The sequence below is a fragment of the Mya arenaria genome, chromosome 14, assembly GCF_026914265.1.
Source record: "Mya arenaria isolate MELC-2E11 chromosome 14, ASM2691426v1".
Lineage (NCBI taxonomy): Eukaryota > Metazoa > Mollusca > Bivalvia > Myida > Myidae > Mya > Mya arenaria.
In genome coordinates, this window is record NC_069135.1 from 63523233 (window position 1) to 63541880 (window position 18648).

At 38.0% G+C, this 18648-nt stretch overlaps 1 protein-coding gene across 1 annotated transcript; it reads left to right on the forward strand.

Moving 5' to 3' along the window:
- The first annotated feature begins 7859 nt into the window (after nt 1-7859).
- Nucleotides 7860-18275, forward strand: LOC128216384 (E3 ubiquitin/ISG15 ligase TRIM25-like). The gene is made up of 4 exons (XM_052922944.1): nt 7860-7985; nt 9574-10585; nt 10876-10992; nt 17440-18275. Exons 1-4 carry the CDS (start codon nt 7920-7922, stop codon nt 18273-18275), a joined length of 2031 nt encoding a protein of 676 aa, XP_052778904.1. The 5' UTR covers nt 7860-7919.
- The last annotated feature ends 373 nt before the right edge of the window (nt 18276-18648 follow it).

The window sequence follows — 18648 nt, forward strand, 5'->3', positions numbered from 1 at the left end:
ATTGGTGTCGGGTCTATTCGGCCGGGATAACATTTCGGCCTGATCCTTTTTGGCCTACTTTTATTCATTTATGTTTGTTTTAAATCGTGTGAATTACGCTTTGAACTTTCATTTTATATCAGTTAAATTTAAATTGTGTTAATTTCGTTATTGCGACTTATATTTGTTAGTAAAATCGTGTGAATTAAGCTTTGTACTTCCATTTTATATCACTTGAATTTAAAATAGTCAACTAATGTCGTGTTAAGGCACTTATATTTGTTATCAAATGCATTCTTTAAACTATTATTTACAATATGCCCGTAAATTCTCACATGCTTATTTATTAACACAGCGTGTATTTAAATCGTTTTCACAGAAAGTAAATTTCTAAAATAATGAACTCGTATGACCGGCGACCAGTCAATACAAAAACACAGAGAATATTTTTTTTTTAATTTCCTGTTTTAAACATAAGGCTTATTTGTTTTATATGACGTTTTGGAAGTTTTATTGACGACAAATTTTAAGTAAAGTTGAATAAGAGTTGTTATCATAAACAAATCTTCTTTTTTTTCATAACTAAAATTTATCCGTATACACTTCCCCATTGAAAATTGCAAACATGTATCCGTCCAGGCCGCGTCAAATGATTCTCCGAGCGGGGATCAAACACGTGACCATCTGATCTGATTTGATTCGCTAATTACTCGGCCTTCGCAACCGATTTAATATTAAAATTTTACGGTGTCAACTGCAAATTAATAATATTCATTTTGATGTTTTTATTGATTTATGTTTCATCACGTATCTGAATCTTTTTCAATATGCATCTGCCGCTTTATCAATTGATTGATATGACATTCCTGTGAAAGCATTGTTTCTGCGGTGAATGCAAGATTTCGTTGTAGCTCGAAAACACTGCCACGCCATCCCCCGAGACTCAGGAACAAACACGTTGACGCACATATACGCGCTTCATCGCGCGCCGACATTCTATTTGTCGAGATGTCCATATACAGCTGCCCTGAGCTTAATTAAAGAACCCGTATAGCGAAGGTATGACTTTTTCAAAACATTGCACACCAGTATTTATGCAAAAAGCTACAAAAACATGCTCAGTAGCAAAAAGTTTAAACATAAACCCGGTTTAGTGGCAATGGGCAAACGCCAAAGACATAGAACACAAAATCACAAACAAGAAACATTCTACAAACAGCACAGTGCATAAATACTATATATATATATATATATATATATATATATATATATATAAATATATATATATATATATATATATATATATATATATATATAAAGAAGAAAGAAAGAAGAAGTCACCTCTGGCATTGTACATGTTCAAATTCAATAATAAGCCGTATTTAAAATAAAGGTCAGTTCGACAATAACCTTGACTTGACTTGACTTGAGCAAATCAGTTCGAACTCTAACACGTACTCCAAGCTTCACTATTTTCCAATATTGCCGATATTCCGAAAAAAATACATTACCATAAGAAAACGGGGCATTAATCTATGTTTGAGTTCAAAATGTGTTATCTTCTATACATGATCAACTTATGTCATCACAGAAGGTGATTAAATAGTTCAAAATGCGTTATCTTCTATACATGATCAACTTATGACATCACAGAATGTGATTAAAAAGTTCAAAATGCGTTATCTTGTATACATGATCAACTTATGACATCACAGAATGTGATTAAAAAGTTCAAAATGCGTTATCTTCTATACATGATCAACTTATGACATCACAGAATGTGATTGAAAAGTTCAAAATGCGTTATCTTCTATACATGATCAACTTATGACATCACAGAATGTGATTAAAAAGTTCAAAATGCGTTATCTTCTATACATGATCAACTTATGACATCACAGAATGTGATTAAAAAGTTCAAAATGCGTTATCTTCTATACATGATCAACTTATGACATCACAGAATGTGATTAAAAAGTTCAAAATGCGTTATCTTCTGTTCATGATCAACTTATGACATCACAGAATGTGATTAAAAAGTTCAAAATGCGTTATCTTGTATACATGATCAACTTATGACATCACAGAATGTGATTAAAAAGTTCAAAATGCGTTATCTTCTATACATGATCAACTAATGACATCACAGAATGTGATTGAAAAGTTCAAAATGCGTTATCTTCTGTTCATGATCAACTTATGACATCACAGAATGTGATTAAAAAGTTCAAAATGCGTTATCTTGTATACATGATCAACTTATGACATCACAGAATGTGATTAAATAGTTCAAAATGCGTTATCTTCTATACATGATCAACTTATGACATCACAGAATGTGATTAAATAGTTCAAAACGCGTTATCTTGTATACATGATCAACTTATGACATCACAGAATGTGATTAAATAGTTCAAAATGCGTTATCTTCTATACATGATCAACTTATGACATCACAGAATGTGATTAAATAGTTCAAAACGCGTTATCTTCTATACATGATCAACTAATGACATCACAGAATGTGATTAAAAAGTTCAAAATGCGTTATCTTCTATACATGATCAACTAATGACATCACAGAATGTGATTAAATAGTTCAAAATGCGTTATCTTCTATACATGATCAACTTATGACATCACAGAATGTGATTAAAAAGTTCAAAATGCGTTATCTTCTATACATGATCAACTTATGACATCACAGAATGTGATTAAATAGTTCAAAATGCGTTATCTTCTATACATGATCAACTTATGACATCACAGAATGTGATTAAAAAGTTCAAAATGCGTTATCTTCTATACATGATCAACTTATGACATCACAGAATGTGATTAAATAGTTCAAAACGCGTTATCTTCTATACATGATCAACTTATGACATCACAGAATGTGATTAAATAGTTCAAAACGCGTTATCTTCTGTTCATGATCGCTACTATAGCCAATCACAGAAGGTGAATAAGACCCTCACAATTCTATCTTCTTCGCACTTCTCATTTGTATTACCACAGAGTATCGGAAATAATTGAAATTTGTTATTTAGGATTTTTTAATGTACTAACTTTCCTTAAAATAACTTCCGTTTTTGATAAATTGTAAAACTACAAATCGAAATGGGGAAGCTAACCGACCCGATTCAGAGCAATCCCAAATATATGAAGTAAAGTCCTCAAAAAATGATATGAAAATATTAACTTAAACCAGAACATAACCACTTAAAGCCGACCCTATCTCTCTGTTCAGATATGATGTGATAAACACACATTTCTTTTTTGACTTAAGTCACGTTTAATATTGGATTAGGTGACATGTAAAATATATCATGTTCTTGTTATTATATATCCGAATTTAAATATAGATTATTGTGTCCTGTATCTTGTATCTTGTGCTAATAATAAAAATTTAAGATATCGGAAAAATTGTGTCACCAATCGTAATGTGACATGTATCAAATATACAAATCTACCAGCATTATAAACCACACACGGCAATGAATTATTTAAGTACACGCATATATTTGGTTATATAAAGAGCGGTCTAAAAGGATGAAAGTGCACTAGTGGTAAAGGTATCTGCCTTTTACCCAAGAAAATGTAAATTCGAGCACCACCAGGGAAACAAACATATGTTTTATCGAAATGGCGTACTTAACTGATTTTGGAGTGATTAATATCAATTTCACAGATTTCTTCCCAATAGAATTCCTATAAAATCGTTTAAACTTAACAAATCTTTTGTTGAGAAATTCCGGGATTTTATTGTGACTGTAATTCGAAAGATACAAATAACACTGTCGACTGGTTTAAGTTTGACATACTTTTATTTTGATATTATTTAGCGCTAAGAATGACTTAAAATGGTAGAAATGATATTTGTATTCGTCAAAACATTCATGAATACCGGAGGGGACACTCTTGTTCCAGTCCAGAACAACAAATTGTAATTAAATTAAAAATGAAATATTAAAGGTAAACATGCCGTCAAATATACGAACAAATCCGTATATCTACACTCGCATGAAAATGTACACAAACACGTACAAAATAAACGTGCACACTCACTCCCTCTCCCTACACACACGTACTCACACGCGCTAACCTTTCCCCCAAACACGTAACCGCACACGCACTCCATCACGACACACATACGTTATCGCACACACTATCCATCTCCACACACACACGTAACAGCACACGCACTCCATCTCCATACACACACGTATAAGCATACGCACTCAATCTCCACGCACACACGTTCGCGCACACGCATTCCATCTACACACACACACGTAAGCGCACACGCACTCAATCTCCACACACACACGTAACCGCACACGCACTCCATCTCCACACACACACGTAAGCGCACATGCTCTCCATCTCCACACACAAACGTACGCGCATACGCACTCCATCTCCACACACACACGTAAGCGCACACGCACTCCATCTCCACACACACACACGTAAGCGCACACGCACTCTATCACCACAAACACACGTAACCGCACACGCACTCCAACTCCACACACACATACGCGCACACGCACTCAATTTCACTACACTTACGTACGCTCACACGCACTCTCCATACACACATACGCGCGCACACACACCATCTCAATATACTTACGTACGCGCACACGCACTCCATCTCCACACACACATACGCGCACACGCACTCCATTTCACTACACTTACGTACGCTCACACGAATTCCATCTCCACAAACACATACGCGCACACGCATTCCATTTTAATACACTTACGTACACTCACACGCACGCCATCTCCATACACACTTACGCGCACACGCATTCCATTTCAATACACTTACGTACGCTCACACGCACTCCATCTACACACACACATACGCGCATACGCACTCTATCTCAATACACAAATACGCGCATACGCACTCCATCTCCATACAAACAGGTACCCGGACACGCACTCTAACTCCATACACACGCACGTACCCACACCGTCACTCAATCTCCATACATACACACGTACGCGAATACGCTCTCCATCTCCACACCCACACGTTCCTGCACACGCATTTAATTTTCACACACACACACACACACACACACACACACACACACACGCACACACACACACACACACACACACACACACACACACACACTGGTACCTGCACACGCACTCCATCCCCACACACATACCCGCAGGCCCAACACATTTGCAGACACACGTATCCGTACACGCACTCCATCTCCGCACACATCGAGGGGTGGAAGCGAAGAGGTTCTATCTGCTTCTTTATTTAATGCCCCTCGACATGTACTCGCACTTGCCTTTCCTCTCTCCCACACACGTACCCGCATGCACACTTCCTTTAGCCCACACACGAAGGCGAACAGGCACTCCATCTCCACACACACACGTACCCTCACACGCACTCTATATCTGCACACACACGTACGTGCACACACACTCTTCCACCACCACTCACACATACCCGCACACGCACTCAATAACCACACAAACACGTACCCGCACACGCACTCAATAACCACACAGACAAGTCCTTGCACACGCACTCAATAACCAAACAGACACATACCTGCACACGCACTCAATAATCACACTAACACGTACTTGCTCACGCACTCAATTACCACACAGATACGTACATGCACACGCACTCAATAACCATACAGACACGTACCCGCACACGCACTCAATAACCACACAGACACGTACCTGCACACGCACTCAATAACCACACAAACACGTACCCGCACACGCACTCAATATCCACACAAACACCAACCCGCACACGAACTCAACAACCACACAAACACGTACCCGCACACGCACTCAATAACCACACAAACACGTACTTGCACACGCACGCAATAACCACACAGATACGTACCTGCACATGCACTCAATAACCACACAAACACGTACTTGCACACGCACTCAATTACCACACAGACACGTACATGCACACGCACTTAATAACCACACAGATACGTACCTGCACATGCACTCAATAACCACACAAACACGTACTTGCACACGCACTCAATTACCACACAGACACGTACATGCACACGCACTTAATAACCACACAGACACGTACCTGCACATGCACTCAATAACCACACAAACACGTACTTGCACACGCACTCAATTACCACACAGACACGTACATGCACACGCACTCAATAACAACACAAACACGTACCCGCACACGCACTCAATAACCACACAAAAACGTACTTGCACACGCAATCAATAACCACACAAACACGTACCCGACCCGCACACGCATTCAATACACACACAAACACGTACCTGCACACGCACTCAATAACCACACAAACACGTGCTTTCACACGTACTCAATAACCACACTAACACGTACCCGCACACGCACTCAATAACCACACAAACACGTACCCGCGCACGCCTCAATATCCACACCAACACGTACCCGCACACGCACTCAATATCCACACAAACACGTACCCGCACACGCACTCAATATCCACACAAATACGTACGCGCACACGCACTCAATAACCACACAAACACGTACTTGCACACGCACTCAATAACCACACAAACACGTACCTGCACACGCACTCAATATCCACACAAACACGTACCTGCACACGCACTCAATATCCACACAAACACGTACCTGCACACGCACTCAATATCCATACAAACACGTACCCGCACACGCACTTAATATCCACACAAACACGTACCCGCACACGCACTCAATAACCACACAAACACGTACCCGCACACGCACTCAATATCCACACAAACACGTACCCGCACACGCACTCAATAACCACACAAACACATACCCGCACACGCACTCATTATCCACACAAACACGTACCCGCACACGCACTCAATATCCACACAAACACGTACCCGCACACGCATTCAATAACCACACAAACACGTACCCGCACACGCAATCAATAACCACACATACACGTACCCGCACACGCACTCAATAACCACACAAGCACGTACCCGCACACGTACTCAATAACCACACAAACACGTACCTGCACACGCACTCAATATCCATATGTGTATGACCTTGGTTGTTTGGTGCAAATGCAGAACTGCCAACTCTCTGTTTGTCATCGGCCGTAGGGTAAAATAGCAAAACTGTCACCTGTGTGTAAAACTTCGACCGTCGGTTGAAAGTGCGAAACTGCCAATTGTGTGTATGACCTCGACCTCCTGGTGAATGTGAAACTGCCACCTGAGTGGTCGGCCAACGCGTGAATGTAGGAAACTACCAGCTCTGTGTCTGACGTCAGTAATTGTGTAAAAAAACGAACCTGTCATGTGTGTGTATGACTTCGCCATCGGGTAAAATTGCGAAAACTGCCACCTGTGTGTATGACCTCGGCGATCGAGTAAATGTTCGAAACTGCCACATGTGTGTATAAACTCCGCTGTTGGGCTAATGTGCGGAACTATTACCAGTGTGTATGACTTCAGCCATAGGATGAATGTTCAAAACTGCCACCTGTTTGTATGACATCGGCCGTTGGGTTAAATGACGGAAAGTTAAGTCACCGTATGACTTGAGCAATGGGGAGGGGGTGGGGGTCACGCGAAACATACAACTAGGTTTATGACCTCTGTCATCTCATGAAGGTGCGAAACTGTCACCTGTGTTATGATAAAGTACTTTTATTTATCGGGTGAAATGCAAACTGCCACCTGTGTGTATGACCTTGATGAGAGTACTTTTACTATTTATCAAGGGGAAGTAAAGCGAATAAACAAACATTACTTAGCTTGAAGGTTTAGTTCCCTTCCATTCACAATCAGGAAGTTATAAACAGGAAGTTGTTAGTTTCGTTTTCAAAAGGTTTATCAATTCATGACCTCTGTTCTGTTTTTTGGACACAGATTATTTGATGGCCACTAAATCTGTCGAAAAACGTGCATTGGACAATACAGTAAACAGATTTCTCCACATTGTTGTAAGTTGATATATATCTCTTTGTACACCTATTTCTTGAAATACTTAACTCAATTGTATTCATCCGAATTATCCAAAATTGTTTACTCGATTTCCCTGTTAAATTTACTTTCAAGTTAATTTTTTGAAACCTTGTTCAACAAGAAACATATACATACTTTGTCAAAAAGTCAATGATGCGGATTTTATATGGTCTACAGTACCGTACGACCACCCAACAGTCCAACCAATATTTGTGTATTAGTAGAAGAGGACATTTGACCTCGACCTTTGATCTTCAAAACTCAAATGAATACGGATCGACCATTTGTGGCCACGTAGCTATACATTCCCTTTTAAAAAGGATTATATTGTTTTATCGGTACATACATCTTAGTCATTTTTTTTGGTTTGATCATCAAAGTCAAATAGGTTAAACATTATAAAGCGTAACAATTAAAATATAGACATATTTGTATCAACCTATATTGTGACCCTTTTAAAGGAAAGTCGTATTGATTTATTTTATTACGTGTTCTCCTCAAAGTTAACCATTTCTTCTTCTTTTTTTCTATAGTGTTGGATGGTTTCTTGGTGTGCATTTATAGCGCTGCTTCGTGGTGCTCTCCTATATCAATAGTGTATAATAAAAGGATGGAAATGAATAGAAAATGTCAGCAAAACATGAACGAGAGCGATAGAGAGAGAGAGAGAGAGAGAGAGAGAGAGAGAGAGAGAGAGAGAGAGAGAGAGAGAGAGAGAGAGAGAGAGAGAGAGAAAGAGAGAGAGAGAGAGAGAGAGAGAGAGAGAGAAAGAGAGAGAGAGAGAGAGAGAGAGAGAGTGAGTGATAAATGAAAAGGAATGGGGAGAAGGACAAAGAGAGATATATATAGAGAGGGACGGGATAAATTGGGGGGGGGAGAGAGAGAGAGAGAGAGAAACAAACAGAGGGAGAGAAAATTAGGTGAGATGAGATGGGAGAGAAAGAGGGGGGGAGAGAGAGAGAGACAGAGAGAGAGAGAGAGAGGGGGGATGGGTTTATATATATTTGTATATATATATATATATATAGGGGGAGTAAAAAGAGGGGAAGGAATGGACATAGAGGGGGAGAGGGAGAGGAGAGAGAGAGAGAGAGAGAGAGAGAGAGAGAGAGAGAGAGAGAGAGAGAGAGAGAGAGAGAGAGAGAGAGAGAGAGAGAGAGAGAGAGAGAGAGAGAGAGAGAGAGAAAGAGAGAGAGAAAGAGGGTGAGAGGGGATGGAGAAAGGGACAAAGACTGACAATGCGAGAGAGAGAGAGAGAGAGAGAGAGAGAGAGAGAGAGAGAGAGAGAGAGAGAGAGAGAGAGAGAGAGAGAGAGAGAGAGAAAGAGGCGAAGGTTAGTACACAGAGAGAGAAACGAAAAGAATGGAATGAGAAAATAGAGGAGGGAGGTGGTTCTTTTGAGAGAGGGGATGCGAGAAAGAAAAGGGTATGTAAAGAGGGAGAGGGGGAGGGAGAGAGTTCCAAGGGGTTAGGGGGGGGGAGATCTAGGAAAAATACAATTTCTTTTCCGTCATAATATCTTAATGGTTAATATTGTAGCTACGCTATTTTCCTTAAATATTTAAGGCTCTCAGAAGGATGGATTCAGTTCCCGGACGAAAGGCACAAATGGCATCTGGGTCGACGCCTGACCTAACCTACTGCCAGCCATGCGCGGAGGACGGCAGGAAAATCCTCTCCGAGGCCTTCTGTCCTGTCTGTAAGGAGTTCCTGTGTTCCATCTGTGCACGAGTACACCGGAACCAGAAAATAACCAAAAGTCACGCCCTCCAGAACCAGAGCAGTATGCCTTCCTCTTTCAGCGGAGAGAGTGAAGATGAAACGTTTACAGAAACATGTCAGCGTCATGCTAAAGAGTGTATCAAATATTACTGTCCGCGTCATGATGCACTTTTGTGTGGGGACTGTTTGATTGAGAATAAAGAGCATCGCTCATGTAAGGTAGAGAAAATTTCGCAAGTGGCAAAACAATACAAGCAGTGTGCAGAATACAGCAACCTTAAAACAGGACTTGTCCAGATGTCCAGTGATATCGGCAAACTTTCACACAACATACAGGCGATCATGAAATCAGTAGAAGAAGAAAGCCTTACAAATATTAATGAGCTTCGCAAGTTCAGAACTGAAATTAACCAGTACCTGGATAAGAGGGAAAACGAACTCTTGGCAGAAATTGATCAGAAGAAACGGACATCCAAGACACTGCTTGATGAACTGAAATCAAAATGCACAAACATGAAATCATCCATTGAGAAACTAAAGTCGGAGATACAAGCACAGGACGACAACAGCAACCAGCTATTAATAGTAGGAAAACGAGCTATAAAAGAGCTAGCAGGTCTCCAGGCAGCCCTGGAAGATGTGAGCAGGAGAAATGAAGTTCCCAGATACAAGTTTCACAGGGACCCCGCAACTGAGCAGTTAATAGCTTCTGAAAAAGCAATAGGAGGGTTGGAAGAGGGCGAATCAACTTCGGGGTTAGTGCATCAACAACGACAACAGCAGACGACGCAGGAACAATGGCAACAGGAGACGATGCAACAACATAAAAAACACATGAAAGCTGTATCACAAAAAGGTTTGCGTACAACCACTGACTAATTTGACATTTCCTAAGTAATGCAGTTAATTAGTCTGTTCAAAAGCCTGCCGACGTCTCTCAAGCTAACCAGACACGTTAACGCTACGTTAACAATTATTTTGTAAAGTACACCAAGTGCTAAACGAAAGTTAAAGAATAAAATACTTCGACAAATAATATTCCGCAAATAAAATTGAGATCCAAATGAACTTAAGGCATATATTTTGAATGATATATACTTTATTGTTTAGGTATATATACTTAATTTATTTCTATCATAATTTCAGGCGAATCAACTTCGGCGTTAGGGCATCAAGAACGACAACAACAGAAGAAGCAGCAACCACGGCCACCCGCGACGATGCCACAACAACTAAAACACATGCAAGGTGTATCACAAAAAGGTTTGTGTACAACCCCTGAATAATTTGACATTTTCTTAAGTAATGCAGTTGATGATGCAGTTTTCAAAAGTCTGTAGACGTCGCTGAAGCTAACTAGGCACGTTACGTTAAATATATTGCATTAAACATATATACATGTTCATAGCAATTACAACATATGCAAAGACATGAATTAAGGCAACAAATTGTTTTAGCAAAAGAGCACAACAATATTATTAAAGGATAAAAAAGGGAAACAACTAGTTTGCATTGTAGATAAACTTTGACAAGTTAATTAGAGTTTTCTCGAACTTTCGGATAATAAATTGACAAGTTTTTGCTTTGTTGGCCATGTGCTATACTATATATTTATATATTTGGTTCTTAATTCTGAATATTTTGCGCATAGCAATTTCAATAATATTCACTATCAATCATTCTTTGATAACAGCTGTTACATAATATTTGATGCCTTGGTATTTCGTTCCTAGTTATTTCGTACCATCCGATGTTTGGTCATTTCGTAACCTTTAGATATTATTTTCGTACTCGACCATTTCGGTCATTTCGTAAAATATTTATTTATTTTTTAAGTTATGATATACAATACTTAAGAGAATATAGACTTATTAAAGTAACATATATATGAATCTTATATGACTGATGTTTGAGTTCGATCCAAAATTAGTAAAAAAAATCGTCGTATAAGAATGAAAGTAACTCCAAGCCAAAATAACGCTAGAGATCTATTAATTCATACTTACATTAATCATGAAATTCCTTTATATAATTCCTCGATCTACACTTATTTCTTTCTACCATTTTTACGGTTAGTGACCATGTTGATGGACGATTCGGTACTAGAACTGATACTGATTAATGAAAAACATGTTATAATCAAAGAATATGGTGTTTATGGAATTTTGTCAGTTTGAAACAAACCATGTTAATTGTAGCACTTGATTGCAATTCCAGTCAAAACTTGACTTGACTTGACTTGACTCCAGAAAGGTATTACAATCATTGAAAGATTCCACACGTCTTGAGTAAAAGGAATTAACGGCACTTAAAGTATGTCTAATAAGTACAATATTATATTACCTTTCCTAAAAACAGTATATATTCGCATATTTCTTAACCATGAGTATCCTAAGTCTTGGGGAAAAGGCATAATCGCACCAATTTTAAGAAGGGTGATATAAACGACGCTAATAATTAAAGAGGAATCACTCTTATAAACATCATAGCCAAAATTTACTCACAAATACTCCTTAATATATTAACAAATTAGTCCGTTGTGAATAAAAAGCTCACAAAAAATCAATTTGGTTTTCAGAAAGGGAAATCTATATCTGACTTTATTTTTAATCCCCAGCCACGGAGTGGGGTAGGGATTATAGGAATGCACTTCGTCCGTCTGTCAGTCTGTCTGTCTGTTCGTCCGTCCGTCCGTCTGTCCGTCCGTCCATCTGGCTGTAACATTTCGTGTCCGGGCTATAACTTACTTATGTATTGATGGATTACCATATTACTTGGTACAAATGTTGTCCTCATTGAGACGATGTGCAGTGACCTTGACCTTGGTCCATAACTCAAAGGTCAAGGTCACACGATACATTTAAAGGTCAGAGTACACATGCTCGTGTCCGCGCTATAACTTACTTATGCATTGATGGATTACCATATTACTTGGAACAAATGTTGTCCTCATTGAGACGATAAGCAGTGACCTTGACCCGGGTCCATACCTCAAAGGTTCAGGTCACACGAGACATTTAAAGGTCAGACTACTCAGGCTCGTGTCCGCGCTATATCTTACTTATGCATTGATGGATTACCATATTATATTACTTGGTACAAATGTTGTCCTAATTGAGACGATATGCAGTGTCCTTCAACTTGGTTCATACCTCAAAGGTCAAGGTCACACGAGACATTTAAAGGTCAGACAGTACACATCCTCGTGACCGCATTATAACTTACTTATACATTGATGGATTACCATATTACTTGGTACAAATGTTGTCCTCATTGAGACGATGTGCAGTGACCTTGACCCGGGTCCATACCTCAAATGTCAAGGTCACACGAGGCATTTAAAGGTCAGAGTACACATGCTCGTGTCCGCGCTATAACTTACTTATGCATTGATGGATTACCATATAACTTGGTACAAATGTTGTCCTCATTGAGACAATGTGTAGTGACCTTGACCCGGGTCAATACCTCAAAGGTCAAGGTCACACGAGACATTTTAATGTCAGACAGTACACATGCTCGTGTCCGCGCTTTAACTTACTTATGCATTGAAGAATTACCATATTACTCGATACAAATGTTGTCCTCATTGAGACGATGTGCAGTGACCTTGACCCGGGTCCATACCTCAAATGTCAAGGTCACACGAGGCATTTAAAGGTCAGAGTACACATGCTCGTGTCCGTGCTATAACTTACTTATGCATTGATGGATTACCATATTACTTGGTACAAATGTTGTCCTCATTGAGACGATGTGCAGTGACCTTGACCCGGGTCCATACCTCAATGGTCACGGTCACATCTGACATTTAAAGGTCATAGTACACATGCTTGTGTCCGGGTTTTTTAGCATTGTAGACATGTCAATTCTTACTGGACTTATTGACCTTATACATTTCATGTACTTTTAGCAACAATAACTGAATTTGATCCAAGAACTCGAACCAATTACAATTTGTGCCAGTAATCCATCATGAAGTTTCGGGTCCATATTATGACAATGCTAAATAGAGGATAAGATATAAATGTTAATTGAAAGTGTTAAACAAGTTGCACAGATTGATACTTAGCGCACTCTACCAAGCAGTATTATTATGTGCAACAAGTTTAATATTTAAAAAAAAACAATGGACACAAATGTGATAATATATTTATTACATGTGTTTTCTCTTCAAAAGCAGTAAAACAATGTTATGACGTCACCACAATATATATGTTTCACTTTATCGAAAATACTTAAGGCTTGCTATTTCATCGATGTTATAAATCAAGGACTCATTTTCCTTCCTATTTTTAGCCAAAATAACCTTGACATTGATTTTACCTACACTGCACACAGTATGAAAAACTTTAACAAATATCCTTTTATAATATGTTCAAATATCCATGAATATTTAGGTTACCGATCAAACAACTTGTATTTCCTATATTCCCACTCTTGACCAGTGGTTGTGTACAATTTTGGTCGGATTCAAGGTACCAGTCAGGTTGCGAGAAAAACAAAATATACTAAAAAACAACAGCGGGGGATAAAGCCGTCCTTTAGACTGCCTTGTTATTTTACAATCGATTATCTCAAAAGTTCTTAGCGAAAAAGAAAAACTATACTGTGTGTTTATGGATTATCAACATTTGTTTGACCGCATTCACCACACATATCTATGGCAAATGAAAATATAAGTGGCCGCTTTGTCGATGCTTTTAAAGCGATGTGTAACTGTGTTAAGTCGTGTGTTAGATATCAATCGTCATTATCTCCCTTTTTGAAACTTCTCTCTGGGTTAAACAGGGGGATCCTAGTTCTCCTCTTTTAGCGATGTTCTTTATAAATGACCTTATACGTAATGTAAATTCTAATCTGCCGGGGGTGATATCTCTAGGTGATATTAAAATATTCCTATTATTTTATGTCGATGATATGGTACTTTTTGCAAAATCAGCTGAAACTCTAAGGTTAATGTTAAATGACGTTGAACATTTCTGCGACAGGTATCAAAAACTAAAGCAATGATCTTTGAAAATGGAAGGGCAACACATATATACTTACAGATTTATGGTAACCCAATAGAAGATGTAAATTCCTTTAAATACTTAGAAATTAATTTGTTTAAAAATGGCAACTTCAATAAGTCTCAAAAACTGATTGCTCAACATGCATGTTTTTCACTGTTTAAATTATATCAAATATTTAATAATACTGAACTTCCCGTTCATCAGAAAATTAAACTGTTTATTGTGTTAGTGGGCTCAGTTCTTAATTTCTGCTCGGAAATCTGGGGTATGAATCCAGCCACAGACATAGAAATGATCCATGTGAACTTTCTTCGCTTTATACTTGGAGTATACAAACTAAAACAAACTTAATTGCATTATACGGAGAACTTGGATGGGTACCAATGATAGTATATAGGAAAATAAATTTAATCAAATTGGAAAAAAGATATTGTTTCAAGAGATAATAGTTTAATCCAACATACGTATAACGTATTACGAACAGACGATTCAAATAATAAAACATATAAAAATAAAAAACTTGGCCACTCAAGTTAAAAATATTTTGAGTGAACATGGTTTTTCTGATATTTGGCGACCTTAAGGTATCGATATTTACACATTTGAGGTAATCAAAAAGAGAATTATAGACCCATATTGCCAAAGCTGGTACGCAGATATCAATAATTCACCTAGATTAAGAACATACGCCTTATTTAAACATGCTTTCATCAGAGAAAAATATTTAGAAACAATCAATGAAAACAAGTTTCGATATGCTCTTGCACGATTTAGAACTTCTGCCCATAGACTAGGAATCGAGACGGGAAGATATACTAACACACCCGTAAATAAAAAAAAATATGTATATCATGTGATATGAATCTGGTAGAATCTGAATTTCACTTTATACTTGTGTGCCCAAGATATAGGGAATTAAGAAACAAATTGTTAAGCCTTATTGTTTTCACTGGCCAACGTTAAATAGATTTGAATCCATGTTAAGTTGTAACACATGCATAACATATATAGATTAGCAAAATATATATACTTTGCTAACCAGCTAAGGGAGGTTTTACATAACTAGGCACGTATTTCCTTTTATACCTGAATTGCTGCTATTTAATGTAATTATACTAACAAATTTAGCTACATTTCTATTTTTATAACCAGACTCTTACAACTATAGGATGTTATATCATTCATGTTAAATTGCTCCAGAATATTGCATGTCTGTACTCTCTCCATTCATTATATTGTATGTTATATGCTATGAACATTGTATAATATTTTATGCAATAAACTTACCGTATCGTATCATAAGATCATTTCGCTGATAGGTTAATTAATGGAACAATCATTTCAGTTTGCCAGACATAGTGAACAACGTAAAATCAATTCATCGCATACATTATCATAATAGCACAATCATTTACCCTTGTCTATTTTTGTTATCATTATCTATTTGTTTTGGAGATTGAAATGACTAGGGTACGAACTGACTGTAAACCGTACACATATTTGTGAATCGACCACGTTCAATCAATGTTATTATGTCCTAAATTATGACATAGTTGTTCTCAACTTGGAATGTTCGATCCAAATAAACATAAGGCACATATTTTGAATTATATACTATATTGTGTGAGTATTACACTACGGTACTAATACTTACACAATACCATCATAATTCCAGGCGCCATATACATACCTTACAATACGATAGACCGTATTCCAATTCAGTGCCAAACGGGCGCATTCTACTCAGCTGGCGTCATATCATAATCGTATCATTGTACATTGTGACAAAGTTAAAATGACGTCATAACACAAAGTAGTGCGTAATTAAATGACATTTATCATGACAACATGTGTCTTTTAAGTGATTTAGCAAGTCATATATATATATATATAATACACGGGTTGTTAATATTGCGTTTGATTCGGAATGTCGTTTTCGATTCTCGATGATTCTTGCAGATATTAATTTCAATCGCCTTGCGCCTCATTTATTTCAAATCTTCAAAAATTCGCTCACTTTTTTATTACAACCGCCTAGACCAAACGCAGCACTTATAGCCCTATTATTTTCGGATGCAAGGACGTTTGCTTTGTATTACTTTATATTTACCCTAATCATTTTATACCAACACTGCAACAGCAATGATGATTCAAATAATTATATAAACCGTTTCTAAAGGTTGGATCCATGAGTAGTTTCAAAAGTAAAAACAAATACATGAAAATAAATTCCTTTATATACAATTTAATGGTCTACAGACCTCATTCCAAAAACGATTTTACACTGCACAATCCCAAATTTAATGTGTATCGACCATTGCGCTTTTGTACGAAGGTTTCGTTTACATGAATATTGGAGGGCTAACTCTCACCCAAAATAATGAAATATTGTCGATCTTTTTCAGTAAAATGATTGATTTGTACCCTTATCTATATGGCTGACAAGTGTGCTTTAAATGATTATCGCATACCTTCATATTTTTTTTATAAAAATAGAATGAAAACTACTATGTCATTTTGTATATCGTTGCGGTAAAGTATTCTTATTCTTCTTATTATTCTTATTCTTATTATTATTATTATTATTATTATTATTATTATTATTATTATTATTATTATTATTATTATTTTTGAATGTCATGATGAAACAAAACGCTTTTTTAATATTGTTTTTTATGATGATGTTTACTTTCAGCCCACTTCAAAGGCAGTGCAGACCTAAGCCGGGCCAAGTTCAGCAGACAGCCTGACATTTCAATGAAGGTATCAGGTGATGGCAGTGACTGCTTCCTGGCCAGTGTGGCCCTCCTGGCCGGGGAGAGGCTCCTACTGGTAGATCGCTATAATTACTCATTGAAGCTGGTGGACACCAATAACAACAAGGTGGTGTCGCAGGTGAAACTGTCAAGTGAGCCGTGGGGCATGTGTCTCCTGCCCGGGGACAGGGCAGCCGTCACACTGCCCATGGAGGGGAAGATACAGCTCGTATTTGCTCAGGGAAATACCACACTACAGGATATTGTTAAAGTAGGTGGACAGTGTCATGGAATAGATTTTTGTGATGACAACTTGATAGTGTCCTTCACCTCCCCAGCTAAGGTTATGTTGATTGACATGAAGGGAAAGGTGAAGAAGAGTGTGGACAAAAACAGCAGTGGAAAACCTTTGTTTCAGTTTCCCTTGTATCTGACAGTGACCAGAGAGAGTCCAACTCCGGCCATATATGTATCAGACTCGGGCACCAACACCATAACCAAACTGAGCATCTCACTAGAGGTGCTCCAGTCCTACCAGGACCCGACACTGACATCACCACAGGGTCTGGCAGCTGTAGGAGACAACCAGCTGCTCATATGTGGGAGGACCAGTAACAACATCCTGTTACTGGACACGCTCACCGGCGAGATAACCCAACTGCTAGGGAGGGGGAAGGGGAAGGGGAAGGGGATTGAGCGTCCATACAGTGTGGCTTACTGTTCACTGAGGAACATGTTGTTTGTCACCTGTAGTGCATTAAAAAACTGGAATTAAAAAATTATGTGAAAGTATTCATCTTAGTACAGTTTATTATCAAGTCTTCCAATTAATATGAGTGAAATCTATATATCCTGTGTAAATGAATTGTAGTGTGTAAGAACAATTGCAATGCAATGTATCGTACCATACTGACAATATGCTTATAATTTCTATATGATTGAATGCACATAGTTTCACTTATATTTCTCAACTTAATCCATGTCGAAAGGTTTGACGGAAAACTTTGAAGTTGTGTGATAATTTGTGGATGAAATATACCCATTTGTTGTCTTCTTACCACACAAGACATTAAATAAATAGTTTGTGTTGAAGTTGGACTTCTTTATCACCATACCACACAAGAACGAAGTATGCGTAAATGGGTAAA

What these genes read in the sequence shown, in the direction of transcription:
- LOC128216384 (XM_052922944.1), top strand. Translation starts at nt 7,920, where the DNA reads ATGGCCACTAAATCTGTCGAAAAACGTGCATTGGACAATACAGTAAAC. An exon ending in ACAGATTTCTCCACATTGTT is followed by an intron (nt 7,986 to 9,573) that starts GTAAGTTGATAT and finishes TAAATATTTAAG; the next exon opens with GCTCTCAGAAGGATGGATTC. An exon ending in GCAAGGTGTATCACAAAAAG is followed by an intron (nt 10,993 to 17,439) that starts GTTTGTGTACAA and finishes GTTTACTTTCAG; the next exon opens with CCCACTTCAAAGGCAGTGCA.